This window comes from Corvus kubaryi, unplaced genomic scaffold (genome assembly GCF_017639235.1).
Source record: "Corvus kubaryi isolate FWS band 111438036 unplaced genomic scaffold, C.kubaryi_AGA036_p1.0 split1-37355, whole genome shotgun sequence".
NCBI lineage: Eukaryota > Metazoa > Chordata > Aves > Passeriformes > Corvidae > Corvus > Corvus kubaryi.
In genome coordinates this window covers 92305-109870 of record NW_024582078.1, presented here as the reverse complement: position 1 = coordinate 109870, position 17566 = coordinate 92305, and the positions used below count along the sequence as shown (strand labels likewise).

The 17566-nt window shown below is 57.8% G+C and overlaps 2 protein-coding genes across 2 annotated transcripts in view; one reads left to right on the top strand and one right to left on the bottom strand.

Moving 5' to 3' along the window:
- SYPL2 (synaptophysin like 2) overlaps positions 1-4481 on the bottom strand; it is a 5032-nt gene extending 551 nt beyond the window's left edge. Inside the window, exons 1-5 of the mRNA XM_042013774.1 lie at positions 4359-4481; positions 3626-3697; positions 2159-2277; positions 1289-1490; positions 1015-1206 (exon numbers count right to left, since the gene is read on the bottom strand). Coding sequence (XP_041869708.1) covers positions 1015-1206; positions 1289-1490; positions 2159-2277; positions 3626-3697; positions 4359-4409 — 636 coding nt within the window. The 5' untranslated portion in view covers positions 4410-4481. The remainder of the gene's footprint in view (positions 1-1014; positions 1207-1288; positions 1491-2158; positions 2278-3625; positions 3698-4358) is intronic.
- Positions 4482-5377: 896 nt separating this feature from the next.
- On the top strand, positions 5378-15263 carry PSMA5 (proteasome 20S subunit alpha 5). Its single transcript, XM_042013493.1, has 9 exons — positions 5378-5564; positions 6534-6600; positions 8241-8367; positions 9660-9727; positions 10309-10416; positions 10500-10558; positions 11246-11348; positions 12303-12389; positions 14988-15263. Exons 1-9 carry the CDS (start codon positions 5536-5538, stop codon positions 15063-15065), a joined length of 726 nt encoding a protein of 241 aa, XP_041869427.1. The 5' UTR covers positions 5378-5535; the 3' UTR covers positions 15066-15263.
- The last annotated feature ends 2303 nt before the right edge of the window (positions 15264-17566 follow it).

Below are 17566 nucleotides of genomic sequence, written 5' to 3'. Positions count from 1 at the left end.
ACCCTGTGCATCGTGTGTGCCCTATGTACCCCATAGAGCCCATGGATGCCATGCACTCCATACATTCCCTACACCCCCTGTACCCTGTGCATCGTGTGTGCCCTGTGTATCCCATACACCCCACACATCCCATACATCCCGTGCACTGTGCTCCAGGCACCTCATGCACCCCGTGTGCCCCATGTTATGCGTGTGTAACCCATGTCCTGTGCACCCCATGTACCCCATGTAATCCACATGCTCCATGCACCCCATGTGCCCCACGCACCCCATACTCTTCATACACCCCGTGTGCTCCATGCACCCCAGGCACCTTATGCACCCCATGTGCCCCACATGTGCCATGCACCCTGTGCTACCCATGGACCCTGTATGCAGGGTACCGTGCATCCCACATGCCAGATGCACCTCATGCACCCCAGTTCACCCCACGCACCCCATAAACCCCATATACCTCATGCACCCCACATGCTCTGTGCCCCCATCCACATCACGGACCCCACACATCCCAAACACCAATGCCAGGGACTGCACCACCACCACCCACCCCATCCTGGGAGTCCCTGATGGCTGGGGGGGGGGGTGCAGGGTGGATCCCACATCCCGTGGGACCAAAGCAGGTGGCTGTGGAATGTTTCCACCCACATTTCCATGAGTGTGCCAACATTTTCATGTGTGTGTCCACATTCCCACTGCCCTCTCCTGGCCGAGCTCAGGAGTCTGGCACGTGTGTGTGCACACAAGGACGTGTGTGTGTCTGTGTGTGTGAGCACACACCTGTGTGCACCTGTGCGTGTGCGCTGTGCGTGCACGGTGTGCTCACGTGTCCGTGCGTGCTGTCCCGTGAACACACGTGTGCACTGCTGTGCCCTCACACGCACCCGTTTGCAGCCTGTGGGCTGCACGTGTGTGTGAAGGCTCAGCTCCGCTTGAACCCCATCAACTGTGCTCCCAAGGAAACAATTCCGCGTATTTGGCCACGTGTGCCCATGTGTGTGCCCGTGTGGCCCTCACCACGGAGATGTTGGCCAGCCCAAAGGCCGGCGTGGTGCCGGCGCTGCAGAGCACCTCATCGCCCTGGCAGACCCCCATGGCAGAGATGAGGGTGGAGGGGCGCGTGGCTGCCTTCACGTCGCTCAGCCCCTTGCCCCACGCTGCCGCTGCCACCAACCAGAAGAAGGCAAAGCAGATGGTGACACAGAAATCCTGCCAGGATGAGAGACCGGGATCAGCTGCCATCCTGGCATGGCACTGGCTCCACGTGTCCCGAGGGATGAGCCTGCCTTACTATGAAGGGGAGCTTCGTGTTTTCGGTGTACAGGGAATGGAAGCGGAGGTAGAGCACAAGAGCCGCCATGGAGTAGAGGAAGGAGAAGACCCCCAGGGTCACAAAAAACTCGGCGGGAGCAGAGAAATCCCCAACAAGGTACAGGATGTGGGCTTCTGCTTCATCCTCACAATTCGGCATCCCAAAGGGAATCTGGTATAACCTGGGATAGAGGGAGGGGGATGTCAGGGGGCTGGGAATGGAGAGGATGGTGGGGGTAGGTGGAATAACCATGCAGGGTTGGTCCCCTGGGAATGGAGGTGATGACAGGGATGGCTGGAATAATCAGGTTGCAGTGGTCCCCTGGAATGGCGGAGATGGATGGAAAAAGGGCTGGGGTGGTCCCTTGGGAATGGAAGGTTTGATGGGGGTGGCTAGAATAAGCAGGCTGGGGTGGGCCCCTGGGATGGAGGGCACCAATCCACTTCCATAACCTGGATCCTTTTCCAGGGTCTAGTGCCCTGGCATGGGGCCCGTGGCAGAGGAAAGGGGTTAGAACCGCGGCTCTCATCTGGCCCAGCTCCATCATCGCCTTCCCAGATAAATCAGGATTCCCCTGGTCTTCCCTGATTAATGACAATTCCCCTCCTTCCCCAGCCCGGTCTTCTGTGATTAACAAGGATCCCCCTGGAACGCATCAGGAACTGAAGCCGGGGGATGTCCCACGGTGTCAAGGTGTGGATGGTCCCCAGCCGAAGATGGCACCGCAGAGACCATGGCTGTGGGCCCATGGAGGTCCTGCCAGCAGGAAGGGAGTCTAACCCAACCCAGCACGCCCCAGCTTTCCTGGGGGCAGTCCTGAGGGGGTGTCAGGGCTCAGCACCCCCTCACCTGAAGGGGTAACCGAACTGGATGTTGATGACTGTCATCCCGCTGCCGTCACACTTCACTGTGGCTCCGGTCTCGCCGCTGAAGGAGCCGCAGGAGCCGAAGGCGAAGATGGCAAAGAGCTACAGGAGAGGACAATGGGTCTGGGGGGGTTGAGGCCCTGGGGGGACCCCTTTCATCCCTGGGGAGTGGGTTGTACCCCCAGCACTGAGTAATGGGCAAGCTGCCACCCCCCGGCTGTTGGGATTCTACTGGGATTCTACTGGCACCGGGATTTGAGGATGGAGGTCATGTTTGGGGGGGTGAGGACACCAAGGCCAAACCCACCTCGTTCCCCCCCCTTAATTTTGGGCAGGGTACTGAGTGCCAGAGTGGGTTTCCAGACAGCTGGGAGCATCCCCACGGTGGCACCCCCGGAGCTGTCCCCTCCCCAGGAGCCAGCACCGCCCTCCCTTGCCCTTAGAGTCACGCTGCCTCATCTCTTGGATGAGGGTGCCGGGAAAACACCATTCTCAAAGTGTTTTCCCGCAACTCCTCCTGGCTGAGCTCCCAGCTTCCCGGGTGAAATGGGGAATCTAAGCCACCAGGCCTGACGCTGGATGGGCAGCCCCATGTGTGGCACCAAGGGTTTAAGCAGGAGTGTTGGTGGATCCTCCAGGGATTTCCCCCTCGTTTTTGTTTCTGGGGTGTCTTTGCACATGGGGTCTGATCCCATATGATGACCTCAATGGCAGGGGGAGCCCAGAGCCTCTGTGAGTGGGATTATGCAAACCAAAGAGTTGTAGGATTGGGGGAAAGCCCCTCAATCTGGCTCCTCCAGGTAGGAGATGCCCAAAGAAGGCTGAGTCTCCCCCGGTGCCTCAGTTTCCCTTAGGAGCCCCCCAGCCCTGGCAAGGCCAAGCTGCAGAAATGCCACCCTGAAATCCAATCTCACAGGGAGCCATTCATGGCATGGCCAGGACAGGACAGAGCCGCGGGCGCTTGGCTCCCCCCCTGTCCACAGGGTCCCCCTTCTTGGGGCTCACTGACCCTCAGTCCCTCTCCCCACCCACCCACCCACCCACCCACCCAGTGCCCCCTGAGCCCGTGGGAATGGCGGGGAGCTGACACCCCGATGTCACTGTCCCCTTTGGCACGGCCCAGCAGAGCCACCTGCTCAAGGTCACCGGGGAGGGCCGGGGAGGGGCTCGTGGTCTGAACCCAGGGGTCCGTGTGGCCCTGCTCCCCTCCTCTCCCGGAGCCCCCAAAATGAGTTCTCCACTCCCGGTGCTGATGGGGTGCAGGAAGCTCCAGAGGGGCAGGGGGGGCTCTGGGATTCCTTCGTTCTGGGGGGGCTTCAGGAAAGCAAACCCCAAATGTGGGGGGACCCAGGTCGTTGGGGAGCAGCACCCAGCAGGGCTGGGGAGGGGGCCGTGACGGGGGGTCCCGGGATCCGGCCGGGGGTAGGGGGACACCCTGGGGGTCACTCACCCATTCCAGCACCTTGATGAAGCCCAGGGGCTCCTGGAGGCGGCCCCAGTGCAGCCCACGCAGGACACGGTCCTGCAGGAGAGAGTGACGGGAGCCAGGAAGCATCGGGACGGCACCGGGACTTGCCCCGGGGACCGCTCCAGGGAACCGGGGGGGCTGCACCGGGGGAGCGGAAGGCTACCCGGGGCACGGGGGGGCTGCACCGTGGGCTACCCCAGGTGGCCATAACGGGACTGGCCCGGGCTGGGGGCTGCAATGGGGGATAAGGGGGCTGCAATGGGGCCTGGTCCGGGGTGGGGGTAACCTCGGTGGAGGGGAGTCCACTCCGGGAAACCGGGAGGACTGCACCGGGGGCTGCCCCGGGGTACCGGAGGGGCCGCACCGGGGGACGGAGGGGCTGCCCCGGGGAAACGGGGGAGCTGCAACGGGATTGCCCCGGGCAGGGCACTGCCCTGGGGGACCGAGGAACGGCATCGGCCACGGCACCAGAACAGCGGAGGGCTGCACCGCCACACTGGGAGGCTGCACCGGAGGTCGCACCGGGCGGCTGCAACGGGACACTGTGGGCTTCTCCGGAGGTCGGCGCTGGCACACCATGGACTCCTCCGGGGATGGGCACCGGGACACGAGGGGGACACCGGGGATTGGCCCGGGCAACTGTGCCGGGACACCAAGGGGCTGCACCGGGAGCCTGCCGCGGTCACCGGGAGGGGGGGACGCACCGGAGCCCTACCTGGAGCCGGGGCGCTTTATCACCGGCCGCGGGGGCGCCGGGCTCCGACATGGCCGGGCCGGGGGCGGTCGGTGCTGCCTCCGCCGCCCGCTGGGACGGCTCCGCTGGCGGAGCCGCCACCGGGCACCCCACCGCCCCCAGGGCGGGCAGCACCGCCCCGCCCCCGGCAGCGCCCCTGGGCCGGCCCCGGGCCCCCCCGGGACAGCCCCCCGCCCCGGTCCGCCCCCAGGCCCTCCGGCCCGCGCAGCGCCCCCCGGGGGGGGCCGCCCGTCCGCCGGCCCCTCAGATCCCCCGTTAGTCGGGAGCGCTGGAACGAGGCGAGAAGCCCGCCGGGGACCGGTAACGGGGCCGGCAAGGAGCCTGACGGCGTCGCACCGTGTCCTGGGCGCTGGGGTGCCCGTAGGGCCCCGGGACTCCAGGGCCATATACCCCCTCCCGGTATTCCTTTCCCTGCATCCCGTCCCGTAGCCCCTTCCCGACACTGCCTCCCGTAGCTTCTTCCCGGTGCCCCCTGCCCGGTATCCCCTCCCTGGTACCACCTCCCGGTACCCCTTCCCGGTACCTCTTCCTAGTACCCCCTTTCCGGGACTCCTTCCCGGTACCCCCTTCCCGGTACCCCTTCCCGGTACCCCTTCCCGAGACCCCATTCCTCGGAGCCCCTCCCGGCACCGCGCCGTGCCCGCCCTCAGGCCCCGCCCCCTGCTGCTCTGACCCCGCCCCCCGCACCCAAGCCACGCCCCCTCCGTCACCGCGCCCCTCAGCGCGCCCGCCCCATCCCGCTCTGGCCCCGCCCCCCGGCGCTATGCCCCGCCCCCTGCCCAGACCGCGCCCCCTGTCCCTCGGACTCCCCGGTGTTATGGCCGCGCCCCTCATGCTCCGGCCACGCCCCTCGTGCCTTGGCCGCGCCCCGATCCACGGCCCCGCCCATCCCCTGCTCCCGCCAATCCCCGTCCCTCTCCTGTGCACTGATCCCGCCCTTCCCGCACTCCTATTGGTCAGATCGCACGGCCGCTGCCCAATGGGCGGGCGGCGCGGGCGGAAGTGGTGCTCGGGGCCGGAAGCGGCATTGCAGCCCCCGGTGAGGCCGCGGCGCTCCCGGTGCCTCTGGAACCCCCGAACCCCCCCGGTACCTCCGGAGTCCCCGGGATCCCCGGAGCCACCCGGCCCCGCCGTCGCCATGTTCCTCACACGCTCCGAGTACGACCGGTGAGTGCCCGCCCGCGCCCGCGGCTGAGTCACGGGCCTGCGCCCGGCGCGGCCCGGCCGGTCCGGGGCACCCCGACCGGCGCCTCCCGCACTGGGATCGCACCGGGAGCTGCCACGAGCCCGCAGCGTTGCTGGGCCCTGCCACGGGACCAGGGGCTGCCAGGATAGGACGGATCCGAGGGCGGCGGGAGCTCGGGAGCCCTTGTTTGGTGTGCGGGGATGAGGCGGGATGGGGTATCCAGGGGACGGAGCGTGTCCGGTGAGGAGCAACCGAGCTGCGGAATCGTGGGTCTAGATCGCCAGGAGCCGCTGAGGGAGCTGGGAAAGGGGCTCAGCCTGGAGCAAAGGAGGCTCAGGGGGGACCTTGTGGCTCTGCACAACTCCCTGACAGGAGGGGGCAGCCGGGGGGGTCGGGCTCTGCTGCCAGGGAACAGGGACAGGAGGAGAGGGAACGGCCTCAGGCTGGGTCACGGATGTTTAGTTTGGATATTGGGATTTTTTTTTTCATGGAAAGGGCTATCCAGCCCTGACACAGGCTGCTCAGGGCAGAGGTGGAGTCCTCATCCCTGGAAGGGCTCAAAAAAGCACGTGGATGTGGCACTTGGGGACATGGGTTAGTGCTGGCCTTGGCCGTGCTGGGGGAACGGTTGGACTCGACGATCTCAAGGGACTTCTCCAGCCTCGAGGATTCCATGATTCTATGGTGAAACAAAACCTTTCTGGCTCGTGGTGCACCCTCTGGATTCCAAAGGCTTCCAGCACCCAGAGTGTGCTGTGACACCCCACCTGCTTCTCACCTGTCCCTTGACCTGCTGGATTTTCCTTTCCATGAACATCCCGAATCCAGCCCCTGTGGGTGTTCAGTGCTGAGGGGGACACATCCCCCTGCCCCACCTGTGCTACCTGTGCCCAGGACTTGCATTCCTTTGGTTTCCTGCCCCTCTCACTCTGTCTGTGTTGTCCTTGCAGGGGTGTGAACACGTTCTCTCCAGAGGGGAGGCTCTTCCAGGTGGAATATGCCATCGAGGCCATAAAGGTACGTTAAAACGTTTCCAAACTGTGACATTTAGGGCTCCTTCAAACCCCAAGTATGGGTTGGTCAGGACTGATCCAGGCTGTGCCTGTTTCCTCCAGCCAAACATCCCACAGCTCTGATCTTTTATGGGTCACTAAGAACCAAAACCCATTGATTTTCCCCAAAATTCAGTGGAATGTTCCATCCCCTGTCCTACCAAGTGATTTATCCCCAAACCAAACCCAATCCGAAGCTGTTTTTCCCCAAATCAAACCTAAAAGGCTTCTTGGGTGGATTTAAAATGTGAAGATTGTTATGAGCAAGCCCACCTTTGCAGGGCCAAATGGGGTTTAAGTATCCTTAATTGGTAAATGGGGATTAAAATATCCTTAATTGATAAATGTCCTTAATTGATAAATATTCCTGTTTATTGTATTTATAGAGTGTGGGTTGATTGGTAATGGCTTAAATTTGGAAGAAGCAAGTCAAGTTATGAAGGGAAAAAGCTCTGAGGTGTTTGGATTGTGGAGAAGGGTCCTGGCTTCATCTTTTCTGTGTTGCTTTAGCGCTTTGGAGCACTGAAAAGAGGAATAAAGCAATAATGTAACAGAAAAAGTATTAAAATTATCAAGGACTAGGGAATTAAAGCTCCCAGGAGGATGTTGGTGACCATGCTGGCTTCATAAATTAGAACAGATCTCCTGCCAAGACCTGTGGCTGTAGGTGCAGCTTTCCAGGGAATCTTGGGGTCAGAACTAAAGCCTGTGTCTTGAAGTGGATGTTGGGAGCTGTTAGCACTGCACACTGCAGCTGATCATGCCAGGAAGTTCCATGGTGGGGAAAAGCTGCGAGTGCTGGGAGCAAGGGGGGATCAAGGCAGGGGCTGGTGGGATCAAAGTGGGATGAGGGTAATTGTTGGTGGGATCAAGGATCGAGTTTAGGAGCTGGCGGGATTAGGGTGGGGACCAATGTGGGGCTTGGTGGGATTAAATAGGATCAAGGTAAGGGTTGGTGGGATCAAAGTGGGATCAAAGAAGGGGTTCTTCAAGGCAGGGATTTGTGGGATCAAGGTGAGAGTTGGTGCGATTGAGGTGGGATCAAGGCAGGGGCTGATGGGATCAAGGTGGGATCCAGGAAGGAATGGGTGGGATCAAGGCAGGATCATGGCAGGATCCAGACAAGGGCTGCCAGGAGCCCCTGAGATCTGTCCCTTTGCTTGTGGCCATGGTGCCACTGAGGTGTCCTGCAGTCCCTGGGTGGAACTGACTGCCTGGGACTCTGGAGAGAACAGGAGCTTATGGAAAGCCAGGTGCCCAAGCCCGAGGTGCAGCAGGATTTGTACTGACGTGGGAAATCCTCTCGCCCTTTAAACTCTTCTTTCCCTCTGGCAGAGGAGAATTCCCAGGGCCTTTTACACTCACCAGGCTCCACAAACTGCTGTTGCTTGAAAGATGAAGGATGTGCAGCAGCCCCACTGGGTTCTCATGGGAATCACATGGATTTCACCTTCCCCATTCCCTCCTTCAAGGAATAAGCTTTCAAATCCACCATGCAAAGCCAGAGTGGGTTTGTGTGTGGGTGATGCAATTGAATCCAAACCAACACACCTGCAGATAAGTCAGAATTACCATTGAGCTGGAGCCTGTGGTGGTGTTTTCCAGCTTGGCTCCACAGCCATCGGGATCCAGACCTCAGAGGGAGTTTGCCTGGCTGTGGAGAAGAGGATCACATCTCCCCTCATGGAGCCCAGCAGCATCGAGAAGATCGTGGAGATTGACTCCCACATTGGTACAGAGAAGGGATTCGGCCTTGGGGGTCCCTCTGGGTCAGCTCTGGGAGCACCCTTAAAACTGTGAATTATTTATGATAAGAGTCTGTGCCGTGGGAATTCGGGAAGTTGTGTTTTGGGATGAGCTGTCCCTGCAGGCAGTTCTGCCTGGAGCAGGAATGCTCATCCCTCCCAGCGCACACCAGCTCCTGGTCACTGGTTTTCCAGGCTCTGAGCCAGCAGAACGTAGCTGCAGGAACCAGAAAGAGGCAGCTGAAGCACTGCCCCCTGCCTCAGTGACCTCCCTCATGAAAGCTCATCCCAAATTTAGCTCTGGGAGGGTGGGGAATTATGGTGGGCTTGACTCGGGGCCAGTTTCTCCAGGATCAACCTGGAGCCACCCACGCCCTGAGGGGCTCACGATGGGCTCATGACCAAACACATTGCCCTGAAAGGCAGGAAACCTCCAAAATCCCCATGCTGCTGTTCCATGGGCATGGGAAGAGCTCCAAGAGTCTGATTATTTCCTCTTCCTGGGGGCTTGCGGTGCAGCCCCCTCTTCCCAGAGTGGAGTCTGTGCTGGGGGCTCCTGCTGCATCTGCTGGCTGTGGGGCAGCCAGGGCCCCTTCCCAGCAGGTTGTGGAGCAAATCTGTTTCAATTCCATGGAATCCTTGAGGTTGGAAAAGCTCTCTGAGATCATTGAGTCCAACCATACCAAGGCCACCGCTAATCCGTGTCCCCAGGTGCCACATCCAGACACTTTCTGAACCCTTCCAGGGATGGGGACTCCACCACTGCTCACAGGGGCAGCCTGTGCCAGGGCCTGACCACCCTTTCCGTGAAAAAAAATTTACCTAATGTCTGACCTGAGCCTCCCCTGGCCCAGCCTGAGGCCGTTCCCTCTCCTCCTGTCCCTGTTCCCTGCGAGCAGAGCCCGACCCCCCCGGCAGCCCCCTCCTGTCAGGGACTTGTGCAGAGCCACAAGGTCCCCCCTGAGCCTCCTTTGCTCCAGGCTGAGCCCCTTTCCCAGCTCCCTCAGCAGCTCCTGGGGCTCCAGACCCTTCCCCAGCTCTGTTCCCCTCTCTGGATACACTCCAGCCCCTCAATGTCCTTCTTGTGAGAAACCCAAAACTGACCCCAGGGTTCCAGGTGTGGCCTCACCAGTGGGACAAATCCCTTTCCCACGTTCCCACTCAGGGACCAGCTTCTCCCTGCAGCCCTTTGTGTTTTACGTGGGCTTTGGGCAGTCTGGGGGGAAACACATCCCAAAGAATGGGTGGAATGACCCCTGTTTCCCCTTTCCCATTCCAGGGTGTGCCATGAGTGGCCTAATAGCTGATGCAAAGACTTTAATTGACAAGGCCAGAGTGGAGACTCAGGTAAGATCCGACATCTCTGTTCTTAAATTAGCAGCACAAATCCCAGGAATTCCTTGAAAGTGCTGGGAAAGGGAAGATCATTCCATCAAAGAAGCTGGTGGGAAGCTGGAGGCTTTGCTGGGAGCAGAGGGGCTGTCTGACTGTTTTGGCAGAATACTGGATGTATTGGTTTTATTTTTATCCCCTTAAGTTTCCTGGATGCCTCAGGTGCTTGGAGGTCCCAGGAACAAATCTGTGCTACAGCAAAGGATTTTCCTGGGGTTTTCTCCTGCATATCAGCACTTTTCCACCTTCTGGAGAGCTGGATAACACATGACTTCCAAAAGAGATACTGGGATGAAACCCTTCAGCCTTGCATTTCCCTGTTGGCATCCCAAGGCCTTGGTATCCCAAAATTTTCTGTGGATTTTTGTACATCCCACTCTGCCTGATGCTTCCATGGGAGAACTGGCTGTGCCCAGAGTTCCATAGGGAAGTTATCCTTGTGTCCACACAGGGCATCACTCCACCTCAGCCACGCAGGAGCGTCATATTTTGGGACCATGGGGATAATGGGAATCTTTGTTTGGATTTTCCTGCAGAATCACTGGTTCACCTACAACGAGACGATGACGGTGGAGAGTGTGACACAGGCTGTGTCTAACCTGGCCCTGCAGTTCGGGGAGGAAGATGCTGATCCAGGAGCCATGGTGGGATCCAGGGGGGATCTGGGGGTGCTGGGGAACCCCCCTTCCTTGTCCTTGTCCGACCCATTCCCTCCTTTCTCCTGCAGTCCCGCCCGTTCGGCGTCGCTCTGCTCTTCGGAGGAGTGGATGAGAAGGGACCCCAGCTGTGAGTTCTGGTCTCTTATCCAGGGAAAAGACCAAACCTCCACTGCAAAATTCCCGGGCTGTTTTAATGACTCCATTCTGGGATTTTCCTTAAGCCTAACCCTCGGGGTTTATCCCATTATGTCCCTGATATGTTTGTTAATCCTGTTAAACTCTTTCCAGAGCCCTGCTTGCCTGTTTGCCATGGAAAAAACATCATATCTTCCCCAAACCCTTGCTTTTCTTTATTAAAAATGTGGTTTCCTGGGGAGGAGGGAAGCGTTAAAGCTCTCCTCGTCCTGAGTGTGTTCTTACCTTTCCCTAAAGGACCAGCAGAGCCACCAGTAACATAATCCATGTGACATTCCTTGGGGAGGTGTTGGAGCAGCTGTAACCTGAACTCAGGGCTTCAAATGGCCCCACTGGAAGTGGGAAAGGCTTGGCAGAGCCAGCCCAGTCAGGTCTCCCTTCCAGCAGGGAAAACTTACTGGATTTATTAAAAAAAAAATAGGATAAACTGGGAAATCCAAAGGAAAATGGTTCTCTGAGGAAGGAGGGCAGTGTCAGAGTGTGTAAGCTGCCAGCCCAGGAGCTCTTGGGGATGAATCCCAGCTCCAGCTGTGCAGGGAGCTCTGGGGAGCTGGTGAGAGAGTCCTTGGGGTGCCCTGGGGTGGGATGGGGCGCAGGCAGTCACCCCCTGTCCCCACAGGTTCCACATGGATCCCTCGGGAACATTCGTGCAGTGCGATGCCAGAGCCATCGGCTCCGCCTCAGAGGGAGCCCAGAGCTCCCTGCAGGAGGTTTACCACAAGGTAAGGACTGGATTTGGGATTGGGGGTCACTTCTCATGGGTCTGGGGTACTTCACCACCTACCAGGACCCCCTAATTCCCTTCCCAGTGAGGATTTAGGACTGGGCTGGGCTAGGATCCTCAGGGCAGGATCACTCCTTAGCAGTGGATCCTGTGAGTAGGTGCTGAGGATCTCTACGATGAGTAGAGCTACTCCCAGCAGCTGCTTTCTGCCTGTGAGGTAATTAAGGCCATGTCAGGAAGTTCTCTATAAATAAAAACTGAGCTCCAAGTGCTGCTGTCAGCATCAGGCTCCGTGTGGATGCAGCTGGAAGCACCTTGAGCTCACACCAACACCTTCACCTCACCAGGCAAGGGAGCAGCTTTTGTGCTGCAAGTTCTGGTCATGTTTGGTATTAAACAGGAATTTTTTCCCCCCCTGAGGAGGGAGTTGCTTGTTTTGGGCAGTAAGAAACCAAGCCCTAAATGAAAGCACAATTAGTGGTGGTGGCTGGGAAGACTCATTTGTTCACTAGAATTCTCCAAATTACCCAAACTCTGGACTCTCTGGATTGTCAACCCTTTTTCAAGTGCAAAGTGAGTGAACCCAGCTGTGCTGCACATCCCTCTGGCTCTAGTGATGCATGGGATTTATCAGATTAAATGCAGCTTGGAGGCTCCTGCTAAGAGGGAATCTGGCTTTTTGGGAGGAAAATGGTGAAGAGAAACAGCCTCTGCTGTCCCAATCCCTTCAGATTTATGTGCCCAAATTACCCATTTTTAAATCTCAGAGAGGCAGGATTTCACTGTCCCTGTGGATATCCCTGCCCTGCCTGCTCCAGTGTCGCGGGGATGCTGCAGCTGCCTTGATGAGCTGCTCCGTTCGCTGCCTGGCTCAAGGGATTTGGGAGAGGGGAGGGAGCAGGGCCACGTCCTGAGCCTCCACCATGTAATCCACGAGCCATTTGTTTTCCAGTCCATGACGCTAAAGGAAGCCATCAAATCTTCCCTGGTCATCCTGAAACAGGTCATGGAGGAGAAACTAAATGCCACCAACATCGAGGTGAGTCCTCCTGGAGTCAGGATTGCCCCTGGAACAAGGAATGGAGCAGCTCAGGGCTTCCTGAGCCAACTGCTGCAGATGTTCCTGCCCTTTTCATCATCTCCTCTGGGGCATTTTGGAAAAGTTAAAGCTTTTCCAGAGGTCCAGAGCCTGGTCTGTTTTCACAGCTAATCCATGATGAGCAGAAGGGATTCTCTGACCTCCAGTCAGCAGAACCCAACACACCACCCAGATGGCTTGTTCTTCCCCTGGATCTAGCCATTCTTTTTTGCCTTGCTGCTTGTAATACTAGAAGGAATGAAAATTACCCAGCTCCTGGGCTGCTATATCAGTCCTGGGGCAGTGCCAAAAATCCCTTGGACAGTGGGAGCAACAGGATCCTCCAGGAATGGCTGTGCCCCTGGAACCCCGGGAGCAGGCAGTACCCACAGACCTGGAGATGCTGGGCCCCCCAAACCTGCTCCATAGGCTCCTTTTTGGGTGGGAAAGGTACAAACCCTTTGGATTGGGTGGGGTAACTGGGAGATGAGAAGTCAGGCTGGCGTATAGAGTTTGCTTCTATTTCGGGTGGGTTATGAGACACCAGACCTTTCCAAAGTGTGGCCTTCCAGCTCCTGAGCTGCTCTCTCCTCCCATTCCTTCCCTCTGAGTGCTGGGAAACCTTTTCCCAAACAGCCTTGAGGTGTTTGCCCCATTTTTGTATGAAACGTTGCTGCTGGGGGGACCATTCCTGGTGGGATTAACCAACTTCCTTTGGAGGGGAAGGCCAACAGCACAAGGAAACTTGGATACTCTGTCCCAAAATCATGCCAGGCGGCTGGAATCTCCTTCCCAGGTGCTCTTCCAGCCCTTCACCATACATTTTTTCCTGGTACAGTGCAGGCAGAGGAATGTGTACAGTATCCTGATGTCATGTCCCTGTTTAACAGGGCTTAACTGTGCTTGGCACGGCCCTGGAGTGGGGTGGAATTGTGCTGGGGGGAGGACAGCAGGAATGTGCTGAGGATTAAAAGGTTTCTATTGACTCAAGTCACCCCGTGGATGAAAATCTGCCACCTGAAGAGCTCTTTGCTTCCTAGAAGTATGTGCCTCTCCCATTTCTTGGCTCTGGCTCCTCTCCTGTGGCATTTTCCATCTAGGAACAAAGAGAAGAAGGGAAAGTGTGGTTGTGGAAGAGTTAAATCCATGGATGGCGGTGGTCAGGAGCCTGAAAGGACTTCATGCTTTTGGATTAATGACTTCCCTGGGAAGCCTGTCAGGGAATGGTGGAGGGAAGCTTTTGTCGGGAGAAAGTGAGGGACAGGTTTGAGGAGGTGTGGAAAAGCAAAGGAACTGGTGTCTCTGAGTGCTGGTTTTGGGTGTTCATGAAGGTTTTTTCAGTATTAGAACTGGTTTTGGTGCATAAATCTGGGTCTTGTTGAGTCTGGTTGGGTCCAGGATCAGTCCAGTCCCTGCACAGGTGGTTTGGTGCCCAGAGCAGCTGTGGCTGTCCCTGGATCCCTGGCAGTGTCCATGGCCAGGCTGGACAGAGCTTGGAGCCACCTGGGCTAGTGGAAGGTGTCCCTGCCATGGCAGGGGTGGGACTGGATGGGTTTTAAGGTCCCTTGCAACCCAAACCACTCCATGATTTGAGAGGCCTAAAGTGGCATCTCCAAGTGTCTCCGCCTTGTCTGAGAGTTCTCGGTGAAGCCTGGGCTGGCAGGAGCTCTCAGGCTCAGGGATGTTTCTACTTGGAAACACCTCATGGAACCTTCCTGCCCCTGGATCTGCTCCTTCCCCTTGTGCTGGTGAAGGGGAGACTTGTGAACAGTCACCTCAGAAGAGCTCTGGGATCTGCTGGGATGCTCCAGAGCTTTCCTTCAGCTTATTGGTTGCATCCATACACTTTGATCCCTGAAGAGTCAAACCATGTGCCCCAGTGCCTGTGAGTTCAGGAGCATCCCAGCCCGCTCCTGCCCCATCCCAGCCCGCTCCTGCCCCATCCCAGCCTGTTACAGGATACCCCAGCTCCTTCCGGGGCATCCCAGCTCCCTCTGGAGCCTTGGCATTTCCACTGACACAGCTGTCCCTGTTTTGGGCTCTCATCCCGAGCCAGGTGTGAATATTTCTGCTCATGTTTCCCTTCCAGGCTTTTCATTCAAGTATCCCTCATCCTTGGTGCTGCCTCTGGAATGTTTTGGCTGTCTGCCCTGACGCTGTGTTGTCCCTGTCCCTGTTTTCCTTAGAGATCTCTGCCTCAGTTTCCCTGAGCCAACCCTGAATCCCCTTAGCTCCCAGACAGGCCAGGATTTGTCCCCTTGGTTGGTTCCTGGGGGAGAAGAAGCCTTTGGAGAGGCAGGAATTCTCTCCTGGGAGGTTTTGATGGCTTTTCCCCCATCAAGTGGGAGCAGCGCCTGCCTGTTCCCACTAAAATTCCCTTCTGCTGCTCTGAGGAGACTGAGTCAATTCAAAGCTATTTGTGCAGCAGGCAGCTATTTTAGGGACTCACGGAGCGTGTTCCGGGCTGGAATGATCCTGCTGGTCTGGCAGATCAGAAGAAGGAACAGCTGCTCCCTGCTTTCCTCAGCCACACTTAACCCCTTGTTCCTTCTCTTCCAGCTTGCCACGGTGGAACCTGGGATGAAATTCCACATGTACACAAAAGAGGAGCTTGAGGAGGTCATCAAGGATATTTGAAAAAGAGGGAGAGACCCCCAAAAGTTCACACCCCTCCCCGACCAAAGGAACTGGTCCAGTTCCCCCAGCTCCTGGGACTTCCCTTCCCACAGCACCTGGATCTGCTGCTCCTGCCAGCTCCAGAGGTTTTTTTACCATTTCTGGACAGAACTGAGGTTTGCCTGAGGAGGGAATGAAATAAATAATTTTGTTACTCTCTCTGGACTCCTCGGCACGGGGGGAAAAGGTGGGAAGGCGGGGATTTGGAGCTGAAACTGGGGGTGGATCGGGACAGTGGCGGTGCCAAGGACACTGCCAGCTCTGCTGTAGCAGCGAGTCTCCCTCTTGTGGTGCTGTCCCCGGGGAAATCCAGGTGTCATTCCACATTTCTTCGTAGAAAAGGAGAGTTTTTAATCTGTTCAGTGCATTCCTCCCTCCTTCTCCAGTGTTTTTTATCTGTAAAAGCATCCCTGGAGCTCCATCTCCTTCCCTACAAAGAAATCTGTGATCAGCCTTGGGGTTTGTGTTTGCTTTGAGTAGGGCTTGAAAAAAATCCATAAAAATTGATAGATCAGAGCCCACCAAGCAGAAGCAGGGATAATGGCCTGGGACAGCCCCTCACCTCCAAAATCCTGCAGGTACCACGGAGTTTTGATAGTTAACCCTATTTTTCATCAGAAAATCCCTCCTTATCCCACTTAGTTTTTTGTTCTCCAGCAAAAATCTCTCTCTGTGTCCTCAAAACAGTGTCTGGGAATCGCAGATGGGTCTGATAAGGGAAGAAATTAAGATTAAAAGAGTATTTTCCTATAAAATCATGGTTGTGGGGAAAGCCAGCTCTGCTTCAATCCTGGCAGCTGGCTCTGCGCTGCCCTCGGAAGGGCAGAGGCCTGGAAATCAAATCCCAGGATAAATTACAATTTTCAATTACAGTTTCAGGATAAATTACGATTTCACCCTGAACCAAACAGCGTTGGCTGGTGTGGAAGAGCTGGACCTAGCTGGGACAGGGGTTATCCTGGGAAATAGGGACGTTTTCCCCAACATAATGCTGGAAATGAGGAATTCTCCTTGTGTTTCATCAGCTGGCAAAGCCAAATCTCCCCCCACCTCCAGCCTCTGCCTTTTCCAGAAGGAAAAATGCCAATCCTGTTAGTTTTCCCCTCTCTTGCCATTGCCAGATGGATTCAGGAAGGGAAGCAAAGTCTGGAAAATCAGTCCTTGCATAACCTCAGTTTCAGCATAGCCCAGCGCCCTCCTCTTGGAATTCCTGTGAGCTCCTCTTCCAGAGCAGATTAAAGGGAACAAATGGATCATCAGGTGCTGCCTGAGGCCCTGCTAGGAGCTGGATCCAACACCTGCCCCTGCAGGTAGAATCAAATTATTGGGTGATGGACTTTTCTCCTTTGAGAAGAATTCCTGGCGCCGGGCTGCGGCGAGGCTGTGCCTCTCACTGCTCATCCCGCAACCGCTCTGCGGTGGCTCTGGAAGGGGACCTGGCCCACCCTGCATGGCAGGCCAGGAATGAGGGCCAGGAATGAGCGCCGGGACACGGCCCCAAGCCAAACCGGCTCCCTTTATCCCAGTTCATGACCGCGGAGCTCAGCCCGGTTCCCTTCCCCAGGCTGGAACGCTTTGGTGGCGCCCCAGGGAACACGGAACCTGGTTCTTGGCACGATGGCACCTGGCAGAAACGGCCCCTCTGCGGTGTCCCGGGGCCAGGCCCGGCAGGGCACAGCGCTGTCCCCTCCCCGGCCCGCCGGGCCCTGAGTCCCCCGGTGCCCCCGGTGCCCCCGGGACCCCCGCCCGCGCTCTGGGAATGGCCCCGCCTCCCTGTGCCTTCGGCCAATCAAAAAATAGCCCTGGCACTCCCCGCCAATCAGAGGCTGTCGCTGGGTAGATTAGAGACCGGGCGCGCGTCGTGCCAGCGCTGCCGGCCAGTCACGGGAGGAGGTGGGCGATGATTGACAGAGGAGCGAACCAATCAGAGCTAGCGAGGCTGTGCCTGCGGGGAGGAGGCGTGGCCGCATTCTGAGCGACAGCTCCTACAGCCAATCATCATCGCCGGGCCGGGACAGCGGGACACGCCCCCCGACAGACGGACAGATAGAGACGGACGGACAGCGGGACAGGCCGATGAACAGACCGATAGACGGACGGACGGACGGACAGAAAGCACGATAGACACATCGACAGATAGGTCCTCGCCCCCTGCCCTCCCAGCGCCCGGCGCCGGCAGGTGGAGGCGGACGGACAGAAACACATCCCTACTTGCATCCCCTGGGACGGACAGACAGACAGATACCCCGCTGCATCCGCCGGGACGGACGCACAGACAGACAGACAGAGATCCCCGCTGCATCCCCCGGGATGGACACACAGACAGACAGACAGACAGACAGACATCCCCGCTGCATCCCCCGGGACGGACACACAGACAGACAGACAGAGATCCCCGCTGCATCCCCCGGCATAGACGGACAGACAGACAGACAGACAGAGATCCCCGCTGCATCCCCCGG

What these genes read in the sequence shown, in the direction of transcription:
- PSMA5 (XM_042013493.1), top strand. Translation starts at nt 5,536, where the DNA reads ATGTTCCTCACACGCTCCGAGTACGACCG. An exon ending in GGAGATTGACTCCCACATTG is followed by an intron (nt 8,368 to 9,659) that starts GTACAGAGAAGG and finishes TTCCCATTCCAG; the next exon opens with GGTGTGCCATGAGTGGCCTA. An exon ending in AGGCCAGAGTGGAGACTCAG is followed by an intron (nt 9,728 to 10,308) that starts GTAAGATCCGAC and finishes ATTTTCCTGCAG; the next exon opens with AATCACTGGTTCACCTACAA.